This window comes from Camelus ferus, chromosome 17, assembly GCF_009834535.1.
Source record: "Camelus ferus isolate YT-003-E chromosome 17, BCGSAC_Cfer_1.0, whole genome shotgun sequence".
NCBI lineage: Eukaryota > Metazoa > Chordata > Mammalia > Artiodactyla > Camelidae > Camelus > Camelus ferus.
In genome coordinates, this window is record NC_045712.1 from 9,629,280 (window position 1) to 9,653,040 (window position 23,761).

General features: G+C 39.7%; 1 protein-coding gene and 1 long non-coding RNA gene across 15 annotated transcripts in view; both read right to left on the reverse strand.

Annotated features, from left to right (window-relative positions):
* The window catches only part of LOC106729852, a 659,616-nt gene extending 657,972 nt beyond the window's left edge, over window positions 1-1,644 (reverse strand). The window contains exon 1 of the long non-coding RNA XR_001366270.2: window positions 393-1,644. This is a non-coding gene — a long non-coding RNA (uncharacterized LOC106729852). The remainder of the gene's footprint in view (window positions 1-392) is intronic.
* Window positions 1,645-19,666: 18,022 nt separating this feature from the next.
* The window catches only part of MITF (melanocyte inducing transcription factor), a 209,513-nt gene continuing 205,418 nt past the window's right edge, over window positions 19,667-23,761 (reverse strand). For all 14 annotated transcript variants that reach the window (XM_014560761.2, XM_032458091.1, XM_032458097.1 and 11 more), the window contains one exon: window positions 19,667-23,236. In XM_014560761.2, the coding sequence (XP_014416247.1) occupies window positions 22,835-23,236 (402 nt within the window). In that variant the 3' untranslated portion in view covers window positions 19,667-22,834. The remainder of the gene's footprint in view (window positions 23,237-23,761) is intronic.

The following is a 23,761-nucleotide window of genomic DNA, read 5'->3' on the forward strand; positions in this document are numbered from 1 at the left end:
GGCTAGCTGTCATGGGGCAAGCAAGCATTTTGGGCATGCTCTTAAAACAGGTACTAGTGGTGGAGGGTTTTCTGTGGCCAGTCATTTCCTAGAACATGTGGTATTCAAAGAGGTGCACTGTTTACAGTCAGATTATCCTGATGGTACTTTATAAGAAGATGCCTACAACCTAGGTCCACTCTTTCTTACAGAAACAAACAAACTCTATCTCTAAATTGGCAAAACAAAATAAAATTGAAAGAAGCTAAACAAAAAACACCCACCTCCTAGAAAATCTAAAAATAAATAAATAAAATGTCAAGTTCAAAACTGAAAAATACCACTAACACTCCCCAGTCCTAACTGTAGTAAAAATACGGGTGGTATCACTTCACCTGCTTTGGAGAACTCACCTGATGTAAGCAAACTTGCATTTTCATTCCAGCTTTTTTCGGTTATAGATGTAGACTCAGGACAAAGGTAAACAAATCCAACGTTTGACTGAAATTTGGATTATATCGGTGAAACACTTTCCTGAAGACTGTAGCGCCTGCTTTCTATAGGTGTTATCATGTTGATTGTGCAAAACAGCCACCTTAAAAAAAAAAAAAAGCTTGCAAATGTTATTTAGAAGTTAACCGTGAGGATTCACAACCTTTCAGATGGCTGTGTCTTTATTTATTAATTTATGAAACTGCCAAGGGACCGGTGTGGGGAAGGGGCAGTATTAGTGACCACGGGAAATTTTAAGAAATTAAATAGACCTCTGGCTTGGTGCCCAGAGGAAAAAAAAAAAAAAAAAAAGTCAGTCCCTGCGCAGAAAACCAGGCAAAAGATAAAAAAGATTCCATTATGTCTATAATACAATCTTCTTATGGCTTTAGTACAAGTTTCTTCTCTGCTAACAGAAGTCCCTGCAGAAGGTTTAAACAATCCCTACAATTTCATTATGTGAGTGTAGCTAAATCCAATAAAGAAAAAGGCCCTGCAGAGCCGTCCCATATGCTCAATTCCAGACCCTCTCCTTCTCGGGGAAGTCAGAGAACTTGGCTGGCTGGAAACAGATTCTATTCAGACTGCCTGGAGCACAAATCTTGCTTTGTTGACATCAATGCAAGCTCTCCTGAGGACACACAAAGAAGAGAAGAAGCTATTAGAATTTCTCGTGACCCTGCTCCGGGCCAAATCCAGCTTTGCTTAAATGAATGAAAATGCTTGTTACATGGCCCAAGAAGCTACTTTGTCCGTTTGAAAATTAATTAGACCGTAGCTAGATGAACAACCAGAAGATGCTTTCACAACGTTTGTAGATGGATGACCTTGGCTGAGTTCCCAATTTTAACAAGTTTACCCTAAAGCAAAAACATGGCCTTTTGGCTGAGCTAATGCCTACAATTATGATGCTTTCCTGCGTGGTAGCCAACCGTTTGGCACAATCCCACCAGAAAAGGAAGTTAAGAAGAGAGGAGTTAAAACGTTTACATAAAAGTGTAATAGAAGAGGTTCTCGAAGGAAATTTTTTGTCTCAAGTAGCCAACTTAGTTACCCATTTCACAGCTGGACTGGGAGAAAATGTTAACATCTTTTTAAAAAGTATTTCTTTTTTTTTTTTTTAACTAATTCTCTGTTTTATTTGGGGGGGATGACAATTAGGTTTATTTTTATTATTTATTTATTTATTTGTTTGTTTACTCATTTATTTCAGTGGAGGTACTGGGGATTGAAACCAGGACCACGTGCATGCTAAGCATGCACTCTACCACTGAGCTAAACCTCCCCCCTTTAAAATCTTGTGTATGTCATGATACACTCTTGATCAAGACTCTGAGAGGACGCAGATTCTGTTCTTCCTTGTAGCACTTTAAGTATAGAGGGACCAGAGTTGGCAGGTTGGCAGGAAGCATAAAACACTGATCCATATGTAAATCTGTTTTTCAAGTGTCAAGTTGAAGGTGTCAGGGAAGAGAGGGGGGAGGGTATACCTCAGTGGTAGAGCGTGTGCTTAGCATGTTTGCTTAGCTGGGTTCAATCCCCAGCACTTCCATTAAAAAAAAAAAAAGATTTTCATGGATGAATATGGATCACCTTTGAGTGTAAGATTCTGAGGCACTTCAGTCACAAAGAGAAGAATAGCTACTTTAAAAAGTAATCTGCAAATTGCTACATTGAGGAAGGTCCTTTAAATATATTAGGGATGAGACTATACCTGATGCTTAACTATCTTGTAACTTGAAGTTGAGGGCAGAGGTAAGAGGAATTGGACACATTGTGTGGAAATAAAATTCCCCAGTGTTCACAGCAGCACTATTTACAATAGCCAAGACATGGAAGCAACCCAAGTGCCCATGAATGTAATGGGATTAAGAAGATACCGTGTATATACATATATATAGAATGGAATATTACTCAGCCACAAAAAATAAAACATTGCCACTTGAAGCAACATGGATGGACCTAGAGAATATTATGCTTAGTGAAATAAGTCAGGCAGAGAAAGACAAATACTATATGATATCACTTGTATGTGAAATCTAAAAAATAATACAAACAGGGTGAGGGTATATCTCAGTGATAGGGCACATACTTAGCATGCACAAGGCCCTGGTTTCAATCCCCAGTACTACCATTAAAAAAAATAAATAAATGAAACTAATTACCCCCCAAAAACAAACAAAAATAAATAAAAATAAAAAACAATACAAATGAATGTATATGCAAAAGAGAAACAGACTCACAGATAGAGAAAACAAACTTGTGGTTACCAAATTAGGGGTATGGGATTAACAGATACAAACAATTATAATAAAATAGATATGAAAGAAAGATATAACATAAGGCACAGGGAATTATTCCCATTATTTTGTAATAACCTATAATGGAATATAATCTGCAAAAATACTGACTCACTATTCTGTACAGCTGAAACGAACACAATATTATAAATCAACTATACTTCAACCAAAAGTAGAAAAATTTTGAAAAGTTTCCCCAAACCACCACTTCCTTATTTAAAAAAAAAGTCTTGAAAGTTGTATCTGACCCAATAACAGCTGACAGGGGCAAGGATAGACACCTGACCTTGATGGAGCCAGTTCATTGACTGACACTGACCAATGACATCCTTCTCTGTCTTCGTGGGGCTCTCTCCATCTCTTCTGCACATGCTTTCTCTTTCTGGGGTAGACAATGGAGCATCTTTAGGCATAAAGATGACTAAAGAGAGACATGAGTTGGCCTGGGTGGAGGAGATTACTGCAGGTATTGAGGGAAGGACACAAACAAGAGGTCATGTCACTTTTAGCCTCTTAATTATAAAAACCTAAGAAGAAAAACCATGGAAGAGGCCACTAAGAACCCATAAGGAATCTTTCCTTTTGTCCACCTCCCACAAGGAATTTATACAGTTTAAGTGCAGAGACATAAATGTACTTTCTGCATTCTCGTAATGTAGTGAATTGTTTTAGGACAACCCTTCCTGCCTCCCCTAACTCCAGGTCTCTTCTATGTCTTATGTGACTTAATAGTTATCAAACATCATCCCTCCACACACTCCTCCCAAAAAAAGTTATGTAGGTCTGGGCTCTGGGAAATCTAATATGGTCAAAAATCTTTTGGTGTTGCAGTTCCAGGGATGCTAGAGGTGGGTGACTCTGGTAAAGAAGAATATTAAATACCTCCTCTTAATGCTGCACACAGAGGAAAGGACGTGTGCTGATCTATAGAAAAATCTGGTTCAACAGGTAATCCATTGAACAGAGTTAGAGAAGTCACATTATTTCCTCCTGTGGAAGTCACCTGACTCCTCCAGGATGAAACATTTCCCAGGTTCCATGACAGGAGTGGCCACTTTTAGATTAGCTGGAACTCACAGGAGGTCTCCTCTGCTAGCAAGGAGAGTAACTCGGTTTCCTTAGGAAAGGCTGGCAACTCTGGATTTGCCAAGATGCCCCTCTGTCATTTCAATGAACTTTCCTTGGTAGGCTCGCTTATGTCAGATTTTGTCCCCACGTTTTTTGCCCAGAGTTTGAGTGTTTTCACCCTCTGCCCAAACAACCAAAAGTAGCACAGAATATCCAACACAAATGTTTAGAACTGAAGATGGTTTCAAGTCCCTAGGTTCTGTATTTTCTCTGCCATTTAGTATCTTCTCTTTCCTCTTCTACTTTTCTCCCCCAATTGATGTTTCTGAAAAATCAGATCCGTAAGGCCAAATATGTCCTAAATGAATGTTTCTCATAAGAAATGATTATGGAAACATTACCACAATTTCATGCTGGTCTTTTATTTCAAAGACCATCACAGACCAGTGAAGTCCAAGGGTCCATCACCTTCCCATCTAAGTCTTCTTTATACCCAACATACCACTCTTTGATTTCAAAACCTTAACATTTAAAAATGTATCACACAGAAGGGATCATTTACAAAAGGGGGAATGACCAAGAAAGAACTATGAGGAGACAACGTAGAGCCCCCCCGGGCTGGCTTATGGGTCCTGGAATGAGCATGGAAGATTAAACAGAAAGGCTTATCTGACAGGTACGCACACAAGACCCATTACAGGCAAATTAAAATGTCGAACATAAAAATGCAAAGCAATAATAATAACAGCAATTTGTATTTTCCTGTGATGCTTTATAGTTTTCCAAACACTTTCAAATGTCTTATCTCAACAACAGGCAGTTAGCTACTATCACCACCAGATTGCAGATGAAGAAACTGGTCTTCCAAGAGCTTAAGAGACTTAGCGAGAAGAGGGTGGCTAATTGTGGGTAAGAACACACACACCGTAGAGGCAAAGAGACTGGGGTTGGAATTTTGGTTCCCACTTTAGCTGCAAGGGGCTTGAGACAAGCTGTTTCACCCCTCCTTACCTTGATTTCGTTATCTGTAAAACTGGGCCAATTTATCACACCTAAGCACTGCTCTAAAAGCTACAGATGCATTAAATATTCTTCCAAAACCCCTATGAAATAGAACTCCCATTTTACAGATAAGAAAATTGAGGCAAGTGAAGGTTAAGTAACCTGCTAAGGAGTACAGTCAGCAAGTGACAGAAGTAGGAATCATGCCCAGGCATGGTGTCTCATACCATGCACCATCGCCAGACAACGTCTGTACCCCGTCTCGTTTACTGGGGTGAAGAGTAAGTGGCCTCATGAAACTACTCTGTGTCCGGTGTAGTAAAAGGTCACTACAAGCAGCATTCTTTCCTTTTTTAAAGAGCTTCTCTTATTTATCGGCTGTCTTTCACTATAGAATGGAGGTGCCACAAGGGCAGAGGTCTCTGTTTTGTCCTTCATTATGGTCCTTGGACCTAGAATAGTGCCTGATACAAAATAGAAGCTTGGAAATTATCTACTGAGTGAAGGAGTGAATGAACAATGAAAGGAATAAGGCTCATATTGAGAGATCTTTGGGGGAGTTGAAAGAGGAAGGAGGCAGAACACAGCATGAGTTATTGCCTCCTAGCGTACTTTTCAAAAGTGGTTGTGTCCTCAAAAACTAAAGAATTACCATTAATGTGAAAGTTAAGACTGTGATGAAAAGGCGTCTTTGGAAGCAGTGTAAAATATACAATTGAAACTTCGGTGGTCCGACCTTGTGACAGGTAGATGGGTCGGAGAGGGCTGTTTGGGGTACGTGTGCACTTGTTCACCTGCCCGTGGTGCAGACTCTGCCTCCCTCTGGCTCCTCACCTCTCCCGCCATGCACACACCCCAAGTCCAGCTGCCAGTCCCAGAGTTCAGAATCTGGCTGCATCCCTGCACCCACTGGACCAGTTTGGGAGCTGAATGGAACCTGAGCCTCCTGGTTCCTATCTCAGTTTTCCATCACCACTGGTAACCTTAAACGCCCTCAAAAGAATTCCATAAAATGGACCAGGATCCAAAGGAAAGAACTAGATTGAACTTAGGCAGAAAAGTGAGAGTGTCCTTTAAATGCCAATAGGCACTGCCTTTGGCATAACAAAGGAGTTAAAACATAATTAAGATCTGAAGGCTGATTACAGGAATGTGTATGATTATTTTTATTATTTTTCCTCTTTCTATCTTTGCGAGAGGATGTGATCAACCTCTGCCATGCTCCGTTGCTTAGTAGCAGACAGAGTTTTAATTATACACTAAAATAAGCTAAAGAACAGAAAACTGCTTTATGTCTAATACGTATATATCAAGAAAGGCATGTGACAGCATCTAAATTGCTTTAGTGCCTGATAAAGAGTGTCTCCGGTAGGGTTGTCATCAAAAGATCACGGATGGAGTAGGAAAGTATTATTAATAAAGCTGCTACTCTATTTATATGTCCTCCATTGTTTGTGATTTCTTGTTAGAAGCTAGAAATGAATTTTTATCTACCACTAATTTCATCAGGTTTTTTTTTCTGAGTCAGAGGGAAAAAAAAAAAAAAACTTTTGTCAATTGCACTGCCAACCCTAGTCCTCCAAATAGAATTCTTTTCACTCCTTCAGCTCTGCAATTCCCAAAATATTATATTTCACAATAAAAAATTAAAGAATTAGTCCATTCAGTCTTTCAGCATCCAAAAAAGCCACATTCCAGCAGCAAACCCCAGAGGTGTGCTCTGCCCTCAGAGAGATTTAAGGGAAGAAAGAGAAAGATGAAAAATAAATAAAACAATGAACAGATAATGACAGACTATAACAAGGGTTATAAAATAAACAGAGTATATTATTTAGGATTATGTTTAGCTGCAAGTGACAGAAAATTCAAAATCACTTGGCTTTAGCCAAGGCTGTGATTCAGCCAGTATGTATGGAGGGAGTTACAACAATTTTTTTTTTTAACACTGCTATCTATTCTGACTGATCAGGGCCCCCATTCCCTTTGATTGGGTCAGGCTCATATGCCGGACAAGTTGCTATGTATGCTGAATACTGACTGTAGCTTAAAAAGGTTATTTCTTTCCCTCACATGAAGGAAGGCTCTTCAAAATGGGTCAGGCAGCTTCGTGAATTCATCAAGGACCTGGGTTTGTTGTTCGCCATTCTCAACACACAGCATCCACCTTATGGTCCAAGATGACTGCTTGGGTTCTAGCCATTACTTCTAAGTGAAGAACAAAGGTGAAAATAGAGCCAAATTTCCTCTCCTTGAGGATATGTTAGTGTTTATTCTAATAACCAGAATATAGTCAATGGCTACAAGAGAAGCTGGAATACCCAGCCTTTACCCTAGGTGGTCATATGCCCACCTGGAAATTAGGCAGTAATTCTATTACTAACAGAAAAAAGGAGAACAGATAGAGACAGGTAGTAGACATTGTCACACAGGGTGACGTGACAGAGAGTAACTGATACAGAGAGGACTGCTTTAACTAGGGTGGTCGGAGGCCTTCTCGGGAGGTGACAGTTGAGCTGAGGCAAGTGAGCTTGTCATATGCACGGGAGGAGGACTTCAGGCACCAAAAATGTCTTTTTTTCAAAAAAGATGGACTTCTGCTCACAGAATGATTTGTACCTCACTTTATAAGTAATATTATACAATTATGAAATTTTCCTAAACTGACAGATAATCTGTTTTCTTCCCTAATTCTTAGTTGTCCAAATCTCAAAGCATGTTACATTATGGGAATTTTTGAGCTATGGCAACAGACGACGACTGTCACCCCGTAACGTTGAACCTGGTAGGAGGATAGCTGAGACGTTCTTTAGTAGCAAAATACTACCTGATGTATTATTTAGGGGGTGTGTCTACCAGGGTGGGGGTGAGGTAGCCAAGCCAAATAAAGTGTGCATCTAGTAAGTCTTAGTAACCACTATGAGTGGCGTAAATAACATGTTAGACTCAGACAAAACCACTTACAAATTAGGGTATTAAATCACAACTCAGATTACAATAACATGATTTGGTTTTCTGTTCACTGGAATAGAACTGATCGTATGGAACTAATGTGATGTTTTGTGTGAATGTCACATTAGTTATGCATTTGTTACGTGATTTCCGTGGGTCCCAGAATGTAATTCACTGGAATAAACAGAAGAGCCTAGTGGCATGAAAGCCTAAAGCTATCAAGGGGGAATGTGTCTTCCCACACTGTAATTAAGGTGACATCACATCCAGGGCATTTTCTTAATGAGTATCTTACACTGACATCAAACAGAAAAAATAGAAAAGAAATCACTTAATACTATGTATTTCTATAGATTGCACATGAACAAAGGTGATTATAAAACAAGTAGATTTTGTCTAAATACATCTTGCAACGGCAACATGCCCTACTACAGAATGCGGAGATGGTGTGTGTGGATGTGTGTGCGCGTGGATATGTGTGTGTGTGTACTTGTGTTTTAAGCCTTCTTCTTGAGTCTGTTGACCAAATCATAGAAGAGGAGAATTCCTTTGGAAATCATTATTTTGGGTTTGGAGGAAGAACCTCTGAAAATACACTTTTTCTAAACTGACCAGATTCACACCCCCCCCCCCCATCTGTATGTGTCTAGCTACAAACGTAACGACCTCGTCTATGGGACCAAGAAATCACGTCTGTTCCAAAGCTGTTCGAGCATGGGCTTCATTTTCAAGTGCAAAGACTATGCCCTTTTTACCTCTGTAACTCCAGCAGCCAACACGACGTTTGACGTATAGTACTTGCTCAGTAAGTTTTAAGTGAATGGACGGTAACTCTCGTTCACAACAATATCCATTTACTCAACAGCTGTCCACGTCCTTATCGATGTATTTGACAGAAATCTAAGACATAATAAAATTCCAAGACCACAGAAATTAGAAGTGGTTATAGAAAAACCAAGGCCTTACAGTATTCTATCCTATACATCCACTTCTCTCTAGAAACCTATCTCAATAAGAAACATTAAATGTATGGAGTAAACATGGATGGCAGTACACACATTTAGGTGTGCAAAAAAAAAAACCCCGAAAAATAGAACTTGTTTTATTTTTCTAAAATTAGACTTCCTGTCTAATTTGAGTCTACTACCTCTTATCAAGCAGGTGGAGGGTCATCTTTGTAATTTGTGGGGGGTTCCCTTCCTTTTCCCATGGGGTTTTGCCTCAGTCTCAGGGGCAAAAAGAAGCATTGGGGGAAGCAAAGCATCAGGTCCTCAGTGTCATTGTCTTTGGTCCCTGGTGATGGGTCCGTATGGGTTACCAATCAGTCTTCCCTCATCCTCCTCTGCATGGTCCTTCCATGACTGGTTGTTTTCGTCTTTAATTCCAGGTCTTTCTAGAGGGTGGTTATTCCACCTAAGGCCCCCATCCTACCCAAATACTCCAGTAGTCATGTTTCCCTCTAGGGTACTGCTGCCTCTCCAGAACCCACATGGGGAGACCTTCACATCCTCTCTGCTCCCAGATGCCATAAAAGTACTTGAGATTTTTGCCACCTTCTGAGGCTTTGGCTGAAGTAACAGTGCACAGGGCCTCTTTCTCTGGTGCCTACCAACACCTCTGCTCTCGTTAACCTCCCTCTGACCTTCTCTTCACCCCTAACTCGGGAATCTTTTGGGAGTCTGTTAAGGAAACTTTTGGATCCAAATATTTGTCCTGTGCTATGAGCCTTTTCTATTTCATTATAAAGAGCCTCCTCTGTTTTCCACTTTCTGAAAAAAAAAAAAAAATCTCTTTTCTGAGTCCATGAGCATAGAATAATCAAACTTCATGAAGTTGTGGATATACCAAGGAGGAAGTTTGTTTGGTTAGTGTTACAAACGTATTATTCTACCCAGTAAGTTTTTTGTAGGCAGATGGAGTTGTAGCAAAGCAAGGAGGTGTGACGCAGGGTACAGGGCGTGGGCGGTAACAGGGAGTGCTGTCTGGGCTGCGGAAGGAGCCAGTGAAGGTTAACAGGAGGATGTCCTAGGGTCCAACTTCTAAGTGTTATAATTAGTCAGAGGTACACAGCAATCAAGAAGACCTGGGACCAGTCACCAGAAGACCTCGGGTAACAAGTACTAAACGATGAAACTATTGACTGAAAAACACACAACCTAAAAGTTGAGAGTTATGTTTTACTCAGCAGACTTACTGAGGACTTCAAACCCTGAGATAGCCTCTCAGATGCTCTGAGGGACAGCTCTGAAGAGGTAAGTGAGGAGCCAGGATATATAGGAGTTTCTGCAACAAAGACTGGGTAGTCGGAACACCAAAAGAATTACTGTTAATTTAAAGAAAACTAGACATCTCAAGTTAAGGAATTTAGCAATTTGCTATGTGCAGGAAGATGCAAGAGTCGGGGCTCAAGAAATCATTCCTTTGGTATGCATCTTAGCTGTCTAGGGCCAGGACCCTGTGCTCTCCCATCCTGAGTTCCCGTCAGGGGGCACCACTGGGGGTGGCTGCAGCAGTTGATGGATTGAAGGCCACAACATCCTTTGTTTCCTAATATGGTGGGTGGCATTCTTAGTCCACAAAACAGAGTCAAACTGATGAGGAAAGTTTGAAAAAAAAAAAAAAAAGGAAAAAGACCTCAACTCTTTGACACTTCTCCCATCCAGAGGGGAGTCCATGTCCCTGCCTCTGGAATCAGGGAGGGCTGGTGACTGCCCTGATTGGTAGTGGAAGTGATGCTTTTTGACTTCTGAGGCTGCGTCATAAAAAGCCCACGCAGCTTCTGTCTGGGTTTTCTGAAATATTCGTTCTTGGGTTCCTCCTGCTCAGACACCCGCCACCATGCGGAGAGAAACCCAGCCACATGGAAAGGCCATGTGCGGGCACTTGGGTCAACAGTCTCAGTGGAGCCAAGTGTCTGAGTCAGCCCGGTGTGGGCGCCAGACTTGGGAGCGAAAGAAGACTCGGGATGAGCCTAGCCCTCCGCTGCTGAGTCACTGCCTGCTGTTGGCATCCTCCCCGCCGAGGCCTCAGACATCACGGAGCAGAGATAACACAGGCCGTCCCAGCTATGTCCTGTCCAAATTCCTGACCTGTACGACCCGTGAGCAGAATAAAATATCTTGTGTTTCATAGAGAACAGACTCATAGTTACCAGGAGGTAAAGGGGGCAGGAAGGGATAAATTGGGAGCTTGAAATCTGCACCCCTTGGGGAGTGATGGAAATGTTAGCTATCTTCATTGTGGCGGTGGTTTCACTGGTGCATATGTCTAGCAAAATCCATCAAATTGTACATTTGAAATATGTGTAGTTTACTGTACAGAAATTATACCACAATAAAGGTGTTTTAAAAATGAATAAATAAATACATTAAAAGATAAGAAAAAATAATAAAAATCATGAAAGTCCCACACCAAAAAAAAAAAAAAATCAGCGTTTATGGCACAGTAAGTGCTGACATCTGAATGGCAGTCTGTGACAAGTCTCTTTGACATGTATTAATTCATTGAGCCTGGCGACTGTCTGAGTTAAGGAATATTATTGATCGACATCTTACAGACAAAGAAAGAGAAGTAGAGTGATGTTAGCTACCTTGGCCGGGGTTATAAATTTGTAAGTGGAGGGCACTGAATTCAACCCCATCTGTCTCCAGCATCCACGCTCTTGAACCTGCTGTAGCCAGAAACTTGTAGGTCCTGCAGCAAAATCTGCCAACCTGTTTGAGAAGATTCTATTAGCATTTTCAACAAAAGAAAACCAATGATTGGCCTTTTCCCTTGAGGACCTCTACTTGAAAGATAATGAGCAAAACGAAGCTTGATGTCTTAAACCGTCTCAAACACTTTCTATGACCAAATGCAACCTGGGCTTTATAGCCACTCAGATATGTTGATTAGTAATAGCGTTATTTGGTATGGAGAAAAGACAACTATTGTTTGAAAGAAAACACTGTGGTATAAATACAGCTGGTGAGAAAATACTAACAGCCATCAGGTGCTGCTAAATGTGCATTTTTCTTATTAATCTTCATTTTTTTTTCTTTTCTTTTCATTTTTTTTTATTTTTTCTTATTTTTTCATTTTTCTTATTAATCTTCACACCAGTCCTGTGAGATGGGCATTTTAAGTCCACTCTCTAGAGGAGGAAACTGAGACTCAGAAAGCTTAAATTATTTGCCAAGGAAGGTATCACATATCCCAGAGCATTTAAAAATGATGAGAAAAATGCTATTACAGGCTTCTTTTCCCACAATGACTCATAGCACAGGCAACAGCACTTGTACTAGTTTCATTGTGCCTTGTATAATTTTCAATTTTGGGCAACGTGTGTATATATAACACTCCACATTCAGCAGTTCCTCATCTCAAACTAGGTATGATTAAAGAAAAAGTTCAGCTGACAACAAAAGAAATAAATACTCAAGGCTGTTAACCAGTCTTTTATAATAATCCGAATAAAGAGATAAAATCTGCCTACAGTTTTCACTAACCAAAGTAAGATCTACCACCTCCCGTCTCCCATGGTTGGCATGTTTGGTTTTGCTTTTTTTTTTTTTTTTTTTTTTTGCTTCCTGTTATTACAGAAGAACAACAATATCTCCTAAGCCTTGTTCAGAAAACATATAAAATCCTTAGATGGCTTTTAAATGCTAATTCAACTCTTCTCATTCAAGCTACAAAGGGGAATTTCATCTGTTTTTGCTTAAGCAGAGAGAAAAATGCATTTACTTAGATTATTTGTATAGTAAGGCCAGTTAGCAGTAAGAAATAGTGAAAATCCTCAAATAATGTCTTTGAAGAAAAGGATGAAGAGGAGGAGCAGGAAAAAGAAAAGGAAGAGGAGGAGAAAGTGTTTCTTCCTTTTAATTGTAAAGCATATAGTCTATTTGTGAGCACAGCTAAGCTGTAACAAAAGATATCAGACTATAGACTTTAAATGAGTCTGTCTCTTTCACATACAGTCCAGAGATGCAGCGTGCCAGGCTGGCGGGCAGCTCAGCCACAGTCAATGTCAGGCATCTGTCTCTGCGTCCCAAGGGGCTGTTTCAGCTCCCCTCTTCCCAAGTCGGTAGGAAGTATGTGCTAAGCTCAAATCCAGAGCATTCTGTTACTAAAGGGAAAAAGGGAAAACTGGTACCAGGGGACAATTATCCATCTAGGCTGCAGTCGAGAAGTTTGAAAACCATGGCCCAATTCTGGCCCATCACCTGCTTCTGAACAGCCTGTGAGTTGAGGGGCTTTTACAAATGAACATTTACAATCAATCTGATGTTAGGAAAACACTAACTTCAAATCCCAGCTAAGCCAAGTTCTGTTCCCCTCAAAAGAGTTCCCCGCTCATTCTGAGTAGATCTGGGTCACAAACGCTGTACCCAACTATTATTATTAGACGTTGAATTTCACCAACGAAAAATGTGTGGAAATTGGTTTTCTCTCGTTACACAAGTACTGACATCATTTCTTTGATTCTCGTCTCTTGACCTGCAAAGCCTGCAATATTTACTATCAGGCCCTTTACAGAAAGGTTAGCTGACCCCAGTCACAGTCTGAACTGAACCAAATTAGTGGAATTCCTGCAAAGCACAGAAAGAAGAGCAGCTTACGACAGGCATAGCAAAACAGAACCCCCGTGACCCCAGGGAGTCTGGTCTGTGTTTCTAATCATAATAAAACCTCTTTAGTCAGGTCACAAATCCAGCAACTTCTATTAGCTGAAGTCCAATGGGGTGGAAAACAAAACAAAACAAAATAAGAAACTAGTGGAGAAAAAGTTCTGTACAGCCAACACCAAAGCACTAAGGTTTATATGCTGCACGTAAAGAAAACTCCCAGATCTTCACACAGGGCAGATTTCCCTCAGACAAGACCCAATTCTGTTAACCGTTAATAACTGGGTTCGTAGTTCACCTAAACTTACGGCAGAGCCCTAGCAGTAAATTTGAAGGGGTTGGGGAGGAAAGGAGATGGGGTAAGAGCACTGCTCCCCGGGGCCTCTTAATATAAGGACCACCACCTCTGTTCCATCTCTGAAGCCCCCAAGGACACCTCCGTACCATAGCTCCGTGAAGTAATGATCTTAAAGATGACTCTGTAACCGTCGAGCACAGGTACAATTAAAGTCATTACATTCTGTTTCAAGAGGCAGAGAATAATACACTTGAGGAAGTCGATCATCAAAAATGGTGAAGAGAAAATTTCGGCCCTTTTAAGAGGTAAGTTATGCGTAATTTAATTCATATGGGACTTTCCTTCTCCCAAGAACCCCTGTAAGTAAGACGCAATAACATGTGCTTGTAAACAGATATTTCCACGGTCCTAGCAGACAGATTTTTAACCTACAACTTTTTTCCAATGTTATCTTTGACTTTTGTTTCTTTGTTTTAAATAAGGCTGCATTCTTACTGACAATATTGTGGTAGAACTTGCCAGTCCTGGTCTACTGGTCACAAATTTGATTACTGTATACACTGGAAACCAGCTCAAACTGATTTAAGAATGGAAAGGGGGAGGGGAGGAAGGGGAGGGGTGAGAAGGAGGAAGGAGAAGGAGGAGGAGAAGACGAAGAAAAATATGGGCTATGAAGGAAATAAACAAGATAATGTGTTAAGCAAACACTAATGGAGCTTCCTTTCTGTGAGGTAGTCAGTACCCTCTTCTCTGAGGAGGTAAAATTTAACCTGAAACCTAAATGATCAGGAGCCAACTATTGGAAGAGGAAGAATTAGACATTCACAAGTAGAAAGGACATCTGAACAAGGGCCACGGAAGTGCACCTGCCAGCTTGCAGGGCTGCCCCTCTGCCCTCCAGAGGGACTGAGTCCACCTGGCTCAAGGAGGGTGATTTGTGGCTGGGTGTGGCTCATCTAGTCCCCGCCCCCTGCCAACAGTGATTGGTCCAGGAATACATGTATCTGCCAACTCAGGACAGGGAGACTCTGGGAGGACTGGGAGGACGGAGATACTTTTCCAGGTTGGTTGATAAACAGCAAAGGTGGTTTGGGGCCATCGGCCGTTTTGCCACCTCACAGGGAGAGTCTGGCTAAGAATGAAGCCCACAAAAAGGAGAGCAGAACCTGGAAAGACAGAGAGCAACCGACTTGTGAGGTGTCTGAAGTCACCATTCCAAGTTTCACACCTGGAGTTTTTTTTTATGTGAATCAATAAATACCCCCTTACAGTTGAAGTGAAAGGGAGTTTGGCTTCTGTCATGTGCAGATGAAAACATCCTAACAACCCAGTGGTCTTTGGAAATGACAGAAATAAGAATCCATGTGTATTTAGAGAAATCTGTGCTTAGTGGGTCCTCTGAATATCTTATTGAAAAGCTTGGGTCTTAGGATCTCCATCTGGTAGAGGATTGAGTCAGGGGCAGGGGTGAGAGCTAGAGAATCATTATGAAAAACTAGCCATGAATGATGGTGAGGAGGGAGATGCAGCTCTAGGGATTTACTACCTTCTTTCCCTCCCTTTCCATCATCCGCTGGTTAAGGTAGAAGAAAGAAAAATCCCAAATTGATGCTTCTGGGAGCAGCAAGAGTTTGGAAAGGCAGAGCTTGCTCAATCCTCTCCAAATGTACAGTGATGAGTATCTGTTGTTTTGTCTACCTCGAGTCCTCTTCTCCCTCTTTTAGGAGCAGCACCACCCTTTAAAATCTAGGTGAATCTCACCTACCTTTCTCCTGGACCATATAGTTTAGGCGTTGCTCAGGGAATCTACCAGAGTGGACCACGTAACACAGACCATGTTCCATCTTTGGGCCACGGCAGCCATACTCAAGCAGGCCTGACCGGAACTAATACAGGAACTTTGCCAAAGCAACTGGGTTAACAAGTGCTGGCTTTCAAACGAACCTTGAAACTGCCAGAGGAGTCCTTACGGAGCAGAATCACGTGCAGACAGGAGGGCAGAGATAAGAAAACTATAGAGAAGCAGAGAATGCCTTGTTTGAGCTCTTAAATTCAGACATACAGAAAGTTGTATTTGCCATTGTGACTTTATGGTAATGTGAGCCAATGAATCCCTCCTTCCCACTGGACAGAAATTCCTCTTTTCACCATTTCTTCCCAAGCAGAGAATGGGGACTGAACAATATGAATGGCAGAAGTTTCTGATCTCATTTATAAAGAGTGGAAAAAACATGCTAGTGTGTTTTCCCTCAGACTCTGTACTACTGGGTTTTTCAATTCTAGAACAGCCTGAGGAAGTACTATAATATACTTCAAGTTCGTGATGATTAATGTAGCTTTTCTGGGTTGGCCTGCAACCAGTTACAAACTAAGCTTTTGAGATTTAACCTGGTCCATCTGTTAGGAGTCACCTGCATTAAAAAAGAAATCATTGATAAGACGATGACAATTCTGAACACCATACAATTCTTCTTAACCTCATTCCTCCAAAACACCAAAGACCTAAAGTTATAAACCAGTTGTACTGTACCCAAGACCTCCATTCTAATTCCCAAACACCAGGGGTCTGCATTATAAAGGACTTTTTTTAACCACTCATAGGAACAATACACTGAATATGAGCATAATCAGAATTTATATATTTACTAAAAAATCAAAATATACTTTTTCCCCCCTTTGGGGGGAAGGTAATTAGCTTTATTTATTTGTCTATTTATTTATTTAATTATTTTTCTTAATGGAGGCACTGAGGATTTAACCCAGGACCCCATGCATGCCAAGCGAGCACTCTACCACTGAGCTGTACCCTTCCCGCTAGAACATACTTTTTGAATTCAGGAATAGTAATTTTAGTGGCAATAGCTTCCTTAACCAAAATTTTATATTTTCATTAGAAATGAAAACCTAAGTTAATTTGCTTATTCACGAGTAATAACTTTTTAGTGACAATATTTTCTTCCTACAGAATAATAAAGAGATGTAAGAATACTTACCTTAGGAAAACAGAAGAAATTATTCTTATCAACTCTGTATGTTTTCTGTAAAATCTTCAGAATTTCCCAAATTACGTTTTCTGGAACCATTAACAGGTGTTTTATACACACACACACACACACAATCCTGTGGTCAAAAACACTGGGAAACATTACATACCATTCCCAGTCCTGCAAAGGCTCAGTGCCTATTTGCATATTTTAGAATGTGAACAGTCTTGCAGTAGATACCCGTTCAAATTTGATTAACCCAGTATTTCCCAAAGTTAACTTTCTGAAAATTAACTACAGCATTTTGCTTCCCACCCCCGCCTCCAAACCCCTATTCCCCAAAGCAACTTTTGGAACAGCTTGTGGAACTAGTTCCTTAAAGCAAAGTTTGGGAAACAGTAGTTTACTGGCTTCTATCTACACAGATTTTGCTGTCTGAATAATATGTAAGGAACTTTGAGTGACAATTGCACCCATTTGGATATAACTTCAGCTGACTCCATAATTAGAAATTTAAAATGCAAATTTTTCTAAAGCAAACTGCCTTTACCATTTAGACATGTTGCAGAGATTTATTTGGATTTGGGTTCAGTCTTATCACTTTCCAGTATATCTGGTATAGGTAATAGGCTCCAAAGACCTATAAATATTGAGCACAAATAAGATTGGCCATGTCCAAATTTTATATATAAACAAGTCTGACAATTTTAATATGGCAAATGTACTCTGTATTTTTTGGGGGGGTCGGGTAGAGGGGAGATACACGTCTTGGGAAAACTGGGAATGGAATGGAAGCTTCTTCATTTATATTCTGTACAAGATGTGTATTACGGATTCGTGTTAGGATGGGTGAGGACATGAAGCCATTGCTACTGAGCTTCAGATGTGGCAGCAAAGAATTAAGAGATCATCACCATCTCTCTCTAAATATAATGAAAATCTAACTTTACAACACTCCTCTTAAATGAGCTTTCCTCATGCTACTTGGCTATGCATTAAATCTTGGCATACACAAAAAAATAAAAACATGGTAGTTCTAAGGGTTCATTTATGTTGGCTGGATTATGAAGATTAACTCCTCAGATGGTGTTCCAAAGAAGTCATCAAATGTAAGGATAATTGAAAATAAAAACCTGAAAAACATTTAAATATTGATAGGAAAGTGAACAGATAGGATACAGTCAAGACACCACGCTTTAGATATATAACATCAGTGTATATCATAAAGGATTAAAAGATTTAATCCTCTAAGGAATATAATAGAGATGTCAGCTTCAGCAAGGCAAATTTTCTTGAAATAATATAATAATTCTCATGGCAGAGGGAAACATGCAGCGTATACAGGTTTAAAACAATTTAAATTTTAGGTCACTTGTGCTGAAGTTGTTTTTAAACTGTGATAAATTGGATTTTTAATTAATTCTCTAAAGTATTCTAATCTTGGGTCCTAGAGACAGACAGGTCCTCTCCTCCAAAGCAACCTGTGGTTTCTGTCACCTTGCCAATTCATAGAAAAAGTTAGCCGTATACTAAAATGCAGTGTTGCTCAAAATGTGAATGTTTCTGTTGATATATATGATGATTTTAGATGGTTCAGGGGGTATTTTTCTTTTTTAATAGTGGGAGTGATTATGATGATAATATAAAAATAGCTACCATTTACCAAATACTTACTATATGCTGCCAAGCAAAAATTCTAGCTTGTTAATTTTAATGGTCTTCACAAGACCACTCGTTGGTAGCTGCTATTATTATTTCCACTGAACAGAAAGGAAATTGAGGCACAGAGAAGCTAAGTAAGTTGCTCAAAATCACACAGCTGGAAGCAGGCAGAGATAAGATTCAAAATCAGGAAATTTAGCTTGAAAGTCCATACTTCATAATTTCACAGATATATCTGTTTTTTTTTAAGTGGGTTTGCTTAATAAAAAATTTAAGAAAGTTTGTGGATATGAAATAAAATCATACAACTTAGAGGCAAATGTCTGATGTTCAGGTAACAATGGGGGGGTGGAGCTAGAGATTAAGGATCCTGATAGATAGTGAAGGAATGTTTATTAAACAGGTCAGAAACTTGGGTTAAAGTCCTGCTACAGACCCCCTAAGAGGAAAAGCCCCAACTTTCAACTTACCTGATTTCAATGTTGCCCAGAAAATTCTCTTGTTCAGATAGGAAATCTTCCTACTTAGACACGTTTTTAAGACATCACACAATCACATTTCTATAGGAAACATAAATGATTCAAATAACTCTGAAAAAGAAAAGGCTTGATTATTGTATATTATAATTTAAGAAAAAAAAATCAAGCTTAAGGAAAAGCTGACAATCAGATCAGAAGCATCACAGCAAGTTTCTTGCTCATTTTCTCCAGAGGTTAAACCAGAAGATTTTTTTAAAAGGGCAGAAGTTTAAGGTCTAGCTAGGGAATAAAGACATGTTTTGTCTGACATTTCCCAATTCAAATCCGACATTTATCAAATGATTCTTAAGTACTGTATTTAAAAAAAAAAAACAGCCAGGAGCTGGCAACCTGGGTATATTAAGCTTTCATTATCACAAATTTGTATTTTAAAAACCCAATCTCTTTTTCGTAAATATGCAGGAGTTTCTCTGACAATTTCTCTCTTTGTAAAACCACCTCTCGCTGAAACATTTTAAATAAAACTCCTATATCTAAAATGAATTCTTGGCATCTGGGAGTTTTAAAACTCCCCAAATTCAGAGCAGGAGATGGTGGGGGGCGGATAGAAGCTGCATAATTATAGTTCAGCCGAGTGCAAGTCATAAAGTAATCAAAAATGTTTAAAACCAAAAAGTAATATCTTAAGAGTGGCATTTAAAACAAACAAAAAAAAGTACTTACTGGCATTTAAAATTTTTTCCTGCAATTTGTTATTCATTAAATCAGAAGAAAATGCGTGCTACTGCTTTTTGATAAGGCAAACAATATTTGATACTGGTATTAACTAAACACAATTGGCCACCACTATGTGAAAAACCAAATGCTTTAATGAGGCTACCAAGAACAACAGTTCAATTATTTCATTGGATACATTAATATCGATCCATCATATACAGTGCTATGGACCATACAGAAATTATTGCTGCATCCGACAGCAGGTGACTAGTATTAACATTACAGTACCAAGCGTCCGCAAGAGACAGTCATTTGTCATTTTTTTTCAAGAAATAGGGTTTTTTTAATATACTGTTATCAACATCAACTTTTCCCCAGTGCATTTTAAAAAAATATTAATAAGTGCATTCCTTTGTGCTTTATATCTTTTAACTTCCTATGTATTTTATTTGTTCTTATTGCTTTATTATTTTAAAACAACCAGAAAGAACTGTCATCCTATGTATGATCAGGTTGGTTGTACGTTTTTTGGCAAAGTCAGAAGGTTTGGTATTTCCATCGCCTGACCCAGAGGCAGGTGACAAGTCTGGCATTTTGGTCGCTCCATATGGAGACACAACCCTGGGTCACACAGTTCTGCACCCAGGAATGGGGGGATTGGTGTGGACCATCCTCGTGGTCACAAACAGTGAGCCCAGAACACTGCCTCTTGGCTTAGCTAGTCCCTACCACGCACCCACACTCTAGTTGGCAAAAAAGAAATAAATAAAACCACCCCCGAGGTTTTAGCATTCTCCTGAGTGTGCTCACCTGCCCCTCCCAGAAATTGTCTCTTAAGTAGAAAGGGATGGGAAAGCAGGCGGTGGTGAGCGCAGGAGTTGCGAGAGTCAGGGCAGTGGTACAAGATGCCATGCTTTCTTTCAACAAAGCTTTCTGTAAGGTAGCTTCCCCCAAGCCCAGATCCCTGAGCCAGGGGTGAGTCAACCTTGCTCTATTTTTAAGAACCCTCAAAATCAGCTAAGGAAAACTAGCGTCACACCATCGTGATCTCCGACCTTTGCACCCAGCTCCCCTCCCCCCATATAAATATGAAGAGAAAAATAGACAATGTTATGATTGTATCAATGAACACTATGGTACAATTAGCTGTTCATGCAGATTTGCGTCACTAATCTAGGAAAAGAGCTATACAATTAAGGGGGTCGAAAGAATGGGAACTAATTTTCCCTACCCCCTTAAGTCATAAAGCTAGAAAACTGATAGCATCATCACTGCTTCCAAGGATTCTCACTGCCCAACATAGGTGGGAACTATGCGGTTGATTATTTTCATGTAAGCCATCCACTCAGACATCTTAACATTCATTCCTTCTCTCTGAACCCTTCGACACCCCAACACCAGTTCACATTTGACATTTAAACTGTTTTTCTCTAAAACGAAACAAAACAAACAAACAAAAAAAACACAACCTCCTGAATAAGGTTTCCTGATGAAAGAAGTTGGCACTCTGTCACTAAAATATATTTCATATTAAAAATATCTGAAGGAAAAGTTGGAAGCTCTTATATTGTCTACAGAGGCACCATGCTACATGTTTCTCTTGATTATAGATACCGCCTTGAAACGTTCCCCTACATTACAGTTCAGTCAGTGCTAGAGACTACTGCTATGTTTAAGGCACTTCATTCTGAATGGATATGCTTTATGCCACTTGCTATTCAACTGTAGGCTGCTACCAAGAAATTCCATTCAACAGCCTGCCTCTTAACACCATATGTCATCTGTATAAAACATCTAGGCCTGACAGAATACATGTAACACTACTGTTATTGCATAGGACGATACAAGTGGATAATGCACTGAAACTAACTTTACAACATTGCTGCTTGTTAAAACATTGTTATCAAGTAACAGTAATCTGCCAATACAGTATTTCTCTTCAAAAAAAAAAAAAATTCAGCAGGTTTGCTGAAATAAACCCCGACTTAAATGACCGTAACAGGGGTCTTAACGCTGTGGTTATCAGTCTCCAAGAATATTGCTATTTTTATATCACTAAAAATAAATATGTAAGTTTGTTTCTCTCTAGAAAGCCAGTTTTAACCTATTAATACTACACCTTAAATGTGTGGAAAAACGGTTCCGAGTGAGACTGCAATATACAAAATATTCACAAAGCTCTCTTTAAACGCAAGACCTTGCATAAAAGTTTTCTTCCACGTGTGTACAAAGAATGCGGAAAACCACCGGTGAGTTGTAAAAATATCGAAAACTTGCCATTTTAAGATGCATATTCTAACAAATTAATACAAACACACTGAAAAGAACGATGATAATAAAGAATCTGTACAAATCAAATGAACAGTAATACATAATTTAAAAATAAAAACAGTAAAGCCAATTAGAAATGTGCCCAGTTTGGTTTTCTTATCAAAAGTGAAATTGAAGAGGAAAAAAAAAAAAAAGTAAAGCTTTCAGTGCTCCTGAATATTTTACTTTGAGAGGACATTAATTTCCATTTCAAAATAAAATATATCTTAATGAAAAACTGAATCCCACTCATTGATGAGGAAAACGGTAACAGAGCACAGAGTGAACAAGAGCAAGATGAGACTCCATGTTTCAGAGCTTCGGTCTGCATCTCCCTTCAATTTCAGCTGCTCCTAAGGTATCGGATATGTTTTCTAATCGGACAATCCACATGAAAATGGCTGCATTTTTTTTTCTTTTATGGAATACAGTATTTCTTTAAATAGTTTGTAGTACAAAGATGCTATAAGGGTACTGTGTCTTTAAGGCAGTACCAATGAATCAATACATTTACAAAATGGAAAAGGGTTAGTACGATGGATTTCCTTTTCTCCCTCCTTCCTCTTTTTTTTTTTTTTTTTTTTTTGGTTGCTTTACATTCTTTCAGTTAAACTTTACATTTAATTGCCAAGGAAGCCACAGGCACACGAATCGCAAACCAAGTTTGCCCTGAATAAAAACGGACAGAAATGGCTCTGATGCAAAAATCCTCTTGCTCTGAAAGCCAAAGTCTGGGGCGAATTCAGTTCACAGATACTGTACACCTACTGTACAATACTTTGGAGGCGTGTGGAGTTGTAAAATAGAATATACAAGTCTGTTTCACAAAATTCTAAAAATAAAATATATCCTGGGCTATTTGATAAAGCATGAAAAAAAATCTTTCATATTAAAAGAAAATGATCAAGAAAACCCCTTCAGGTAAATTATGAAATCTGCTAATCAAGAAAGGAAGCAGTCTGTGAGAATGCAGAGCAGGGGGAATTTGCTAGCAAGCATGCTCGGTTTCTTCCATGCTCATACTGCTCCTTCGGCTACTGGTTTTGGATGCTCCGGGGGACACTGAGGAAAGAAGCGGATCAGTTATGCCAACAGGAGAAAGCGTGTCATCCATGAGGATGTCTTCCAGTTTGGATCCCATTTTCATGGGGACGCTATAGGCTTGGTTGCTCTCGGTCCCGGTTCCCAGGCTGTTGTTGAAGGTGATGGTGCCGTCTGTGAGATCCAGGGTTGTGGTACACGTCAGGTCTGCGTGATGCTGGAGGAGGTCTTGGCTGCAGTTCTCAAGAGCGGGTTCCTGCTTGATGATCCGGTTCACCAAATCTGGAGAGCAGAGGCCCGTGGATGGGATCAGGGAAAGTCCATGTGCTCGAGCCTGCATTTCAAGTTCCTAAGAGAGAAGAGAAGAAGAGACACTTAAAGAGGTGGCACGGAGGATTTTAGGGCAGTGAAACAACTGTACAGGAAGCTATCATGCTGGTTACATGTCGTTACGCATTTGTCCAAACTCAAAAGATGTGCAACGCCAACAGTGCACCCTAATGTCAAGTAGGGACTTCGGGTGATAATGAGGTGTCAGTGGAGGTTCACCTATTGTTAAAATGTACCACTCGGACGGAGGATATGCCGAGTGGGGGAGGCTACATACCTGTGGGAATAGGAGGTATATGGGAACTCTCAATACCTTCAGCTAAATTTTGCTCTGAACTTAAAATTGCTTTAAAATGTAAAGTATTTTTTTTTTAAATCAGATACTTGAAAAACAATAAATTAAAATAGAATTTTTTGCTATTTCAAATTGATAAATGCCATATTTATAAAAGTACATAGAGTACCACTGGTAACATATGAAATGATTTTTAGGTGGTATACGGATTTTGTTAAGTATTAAATACAGAGACAGTCTCTCCTAGAT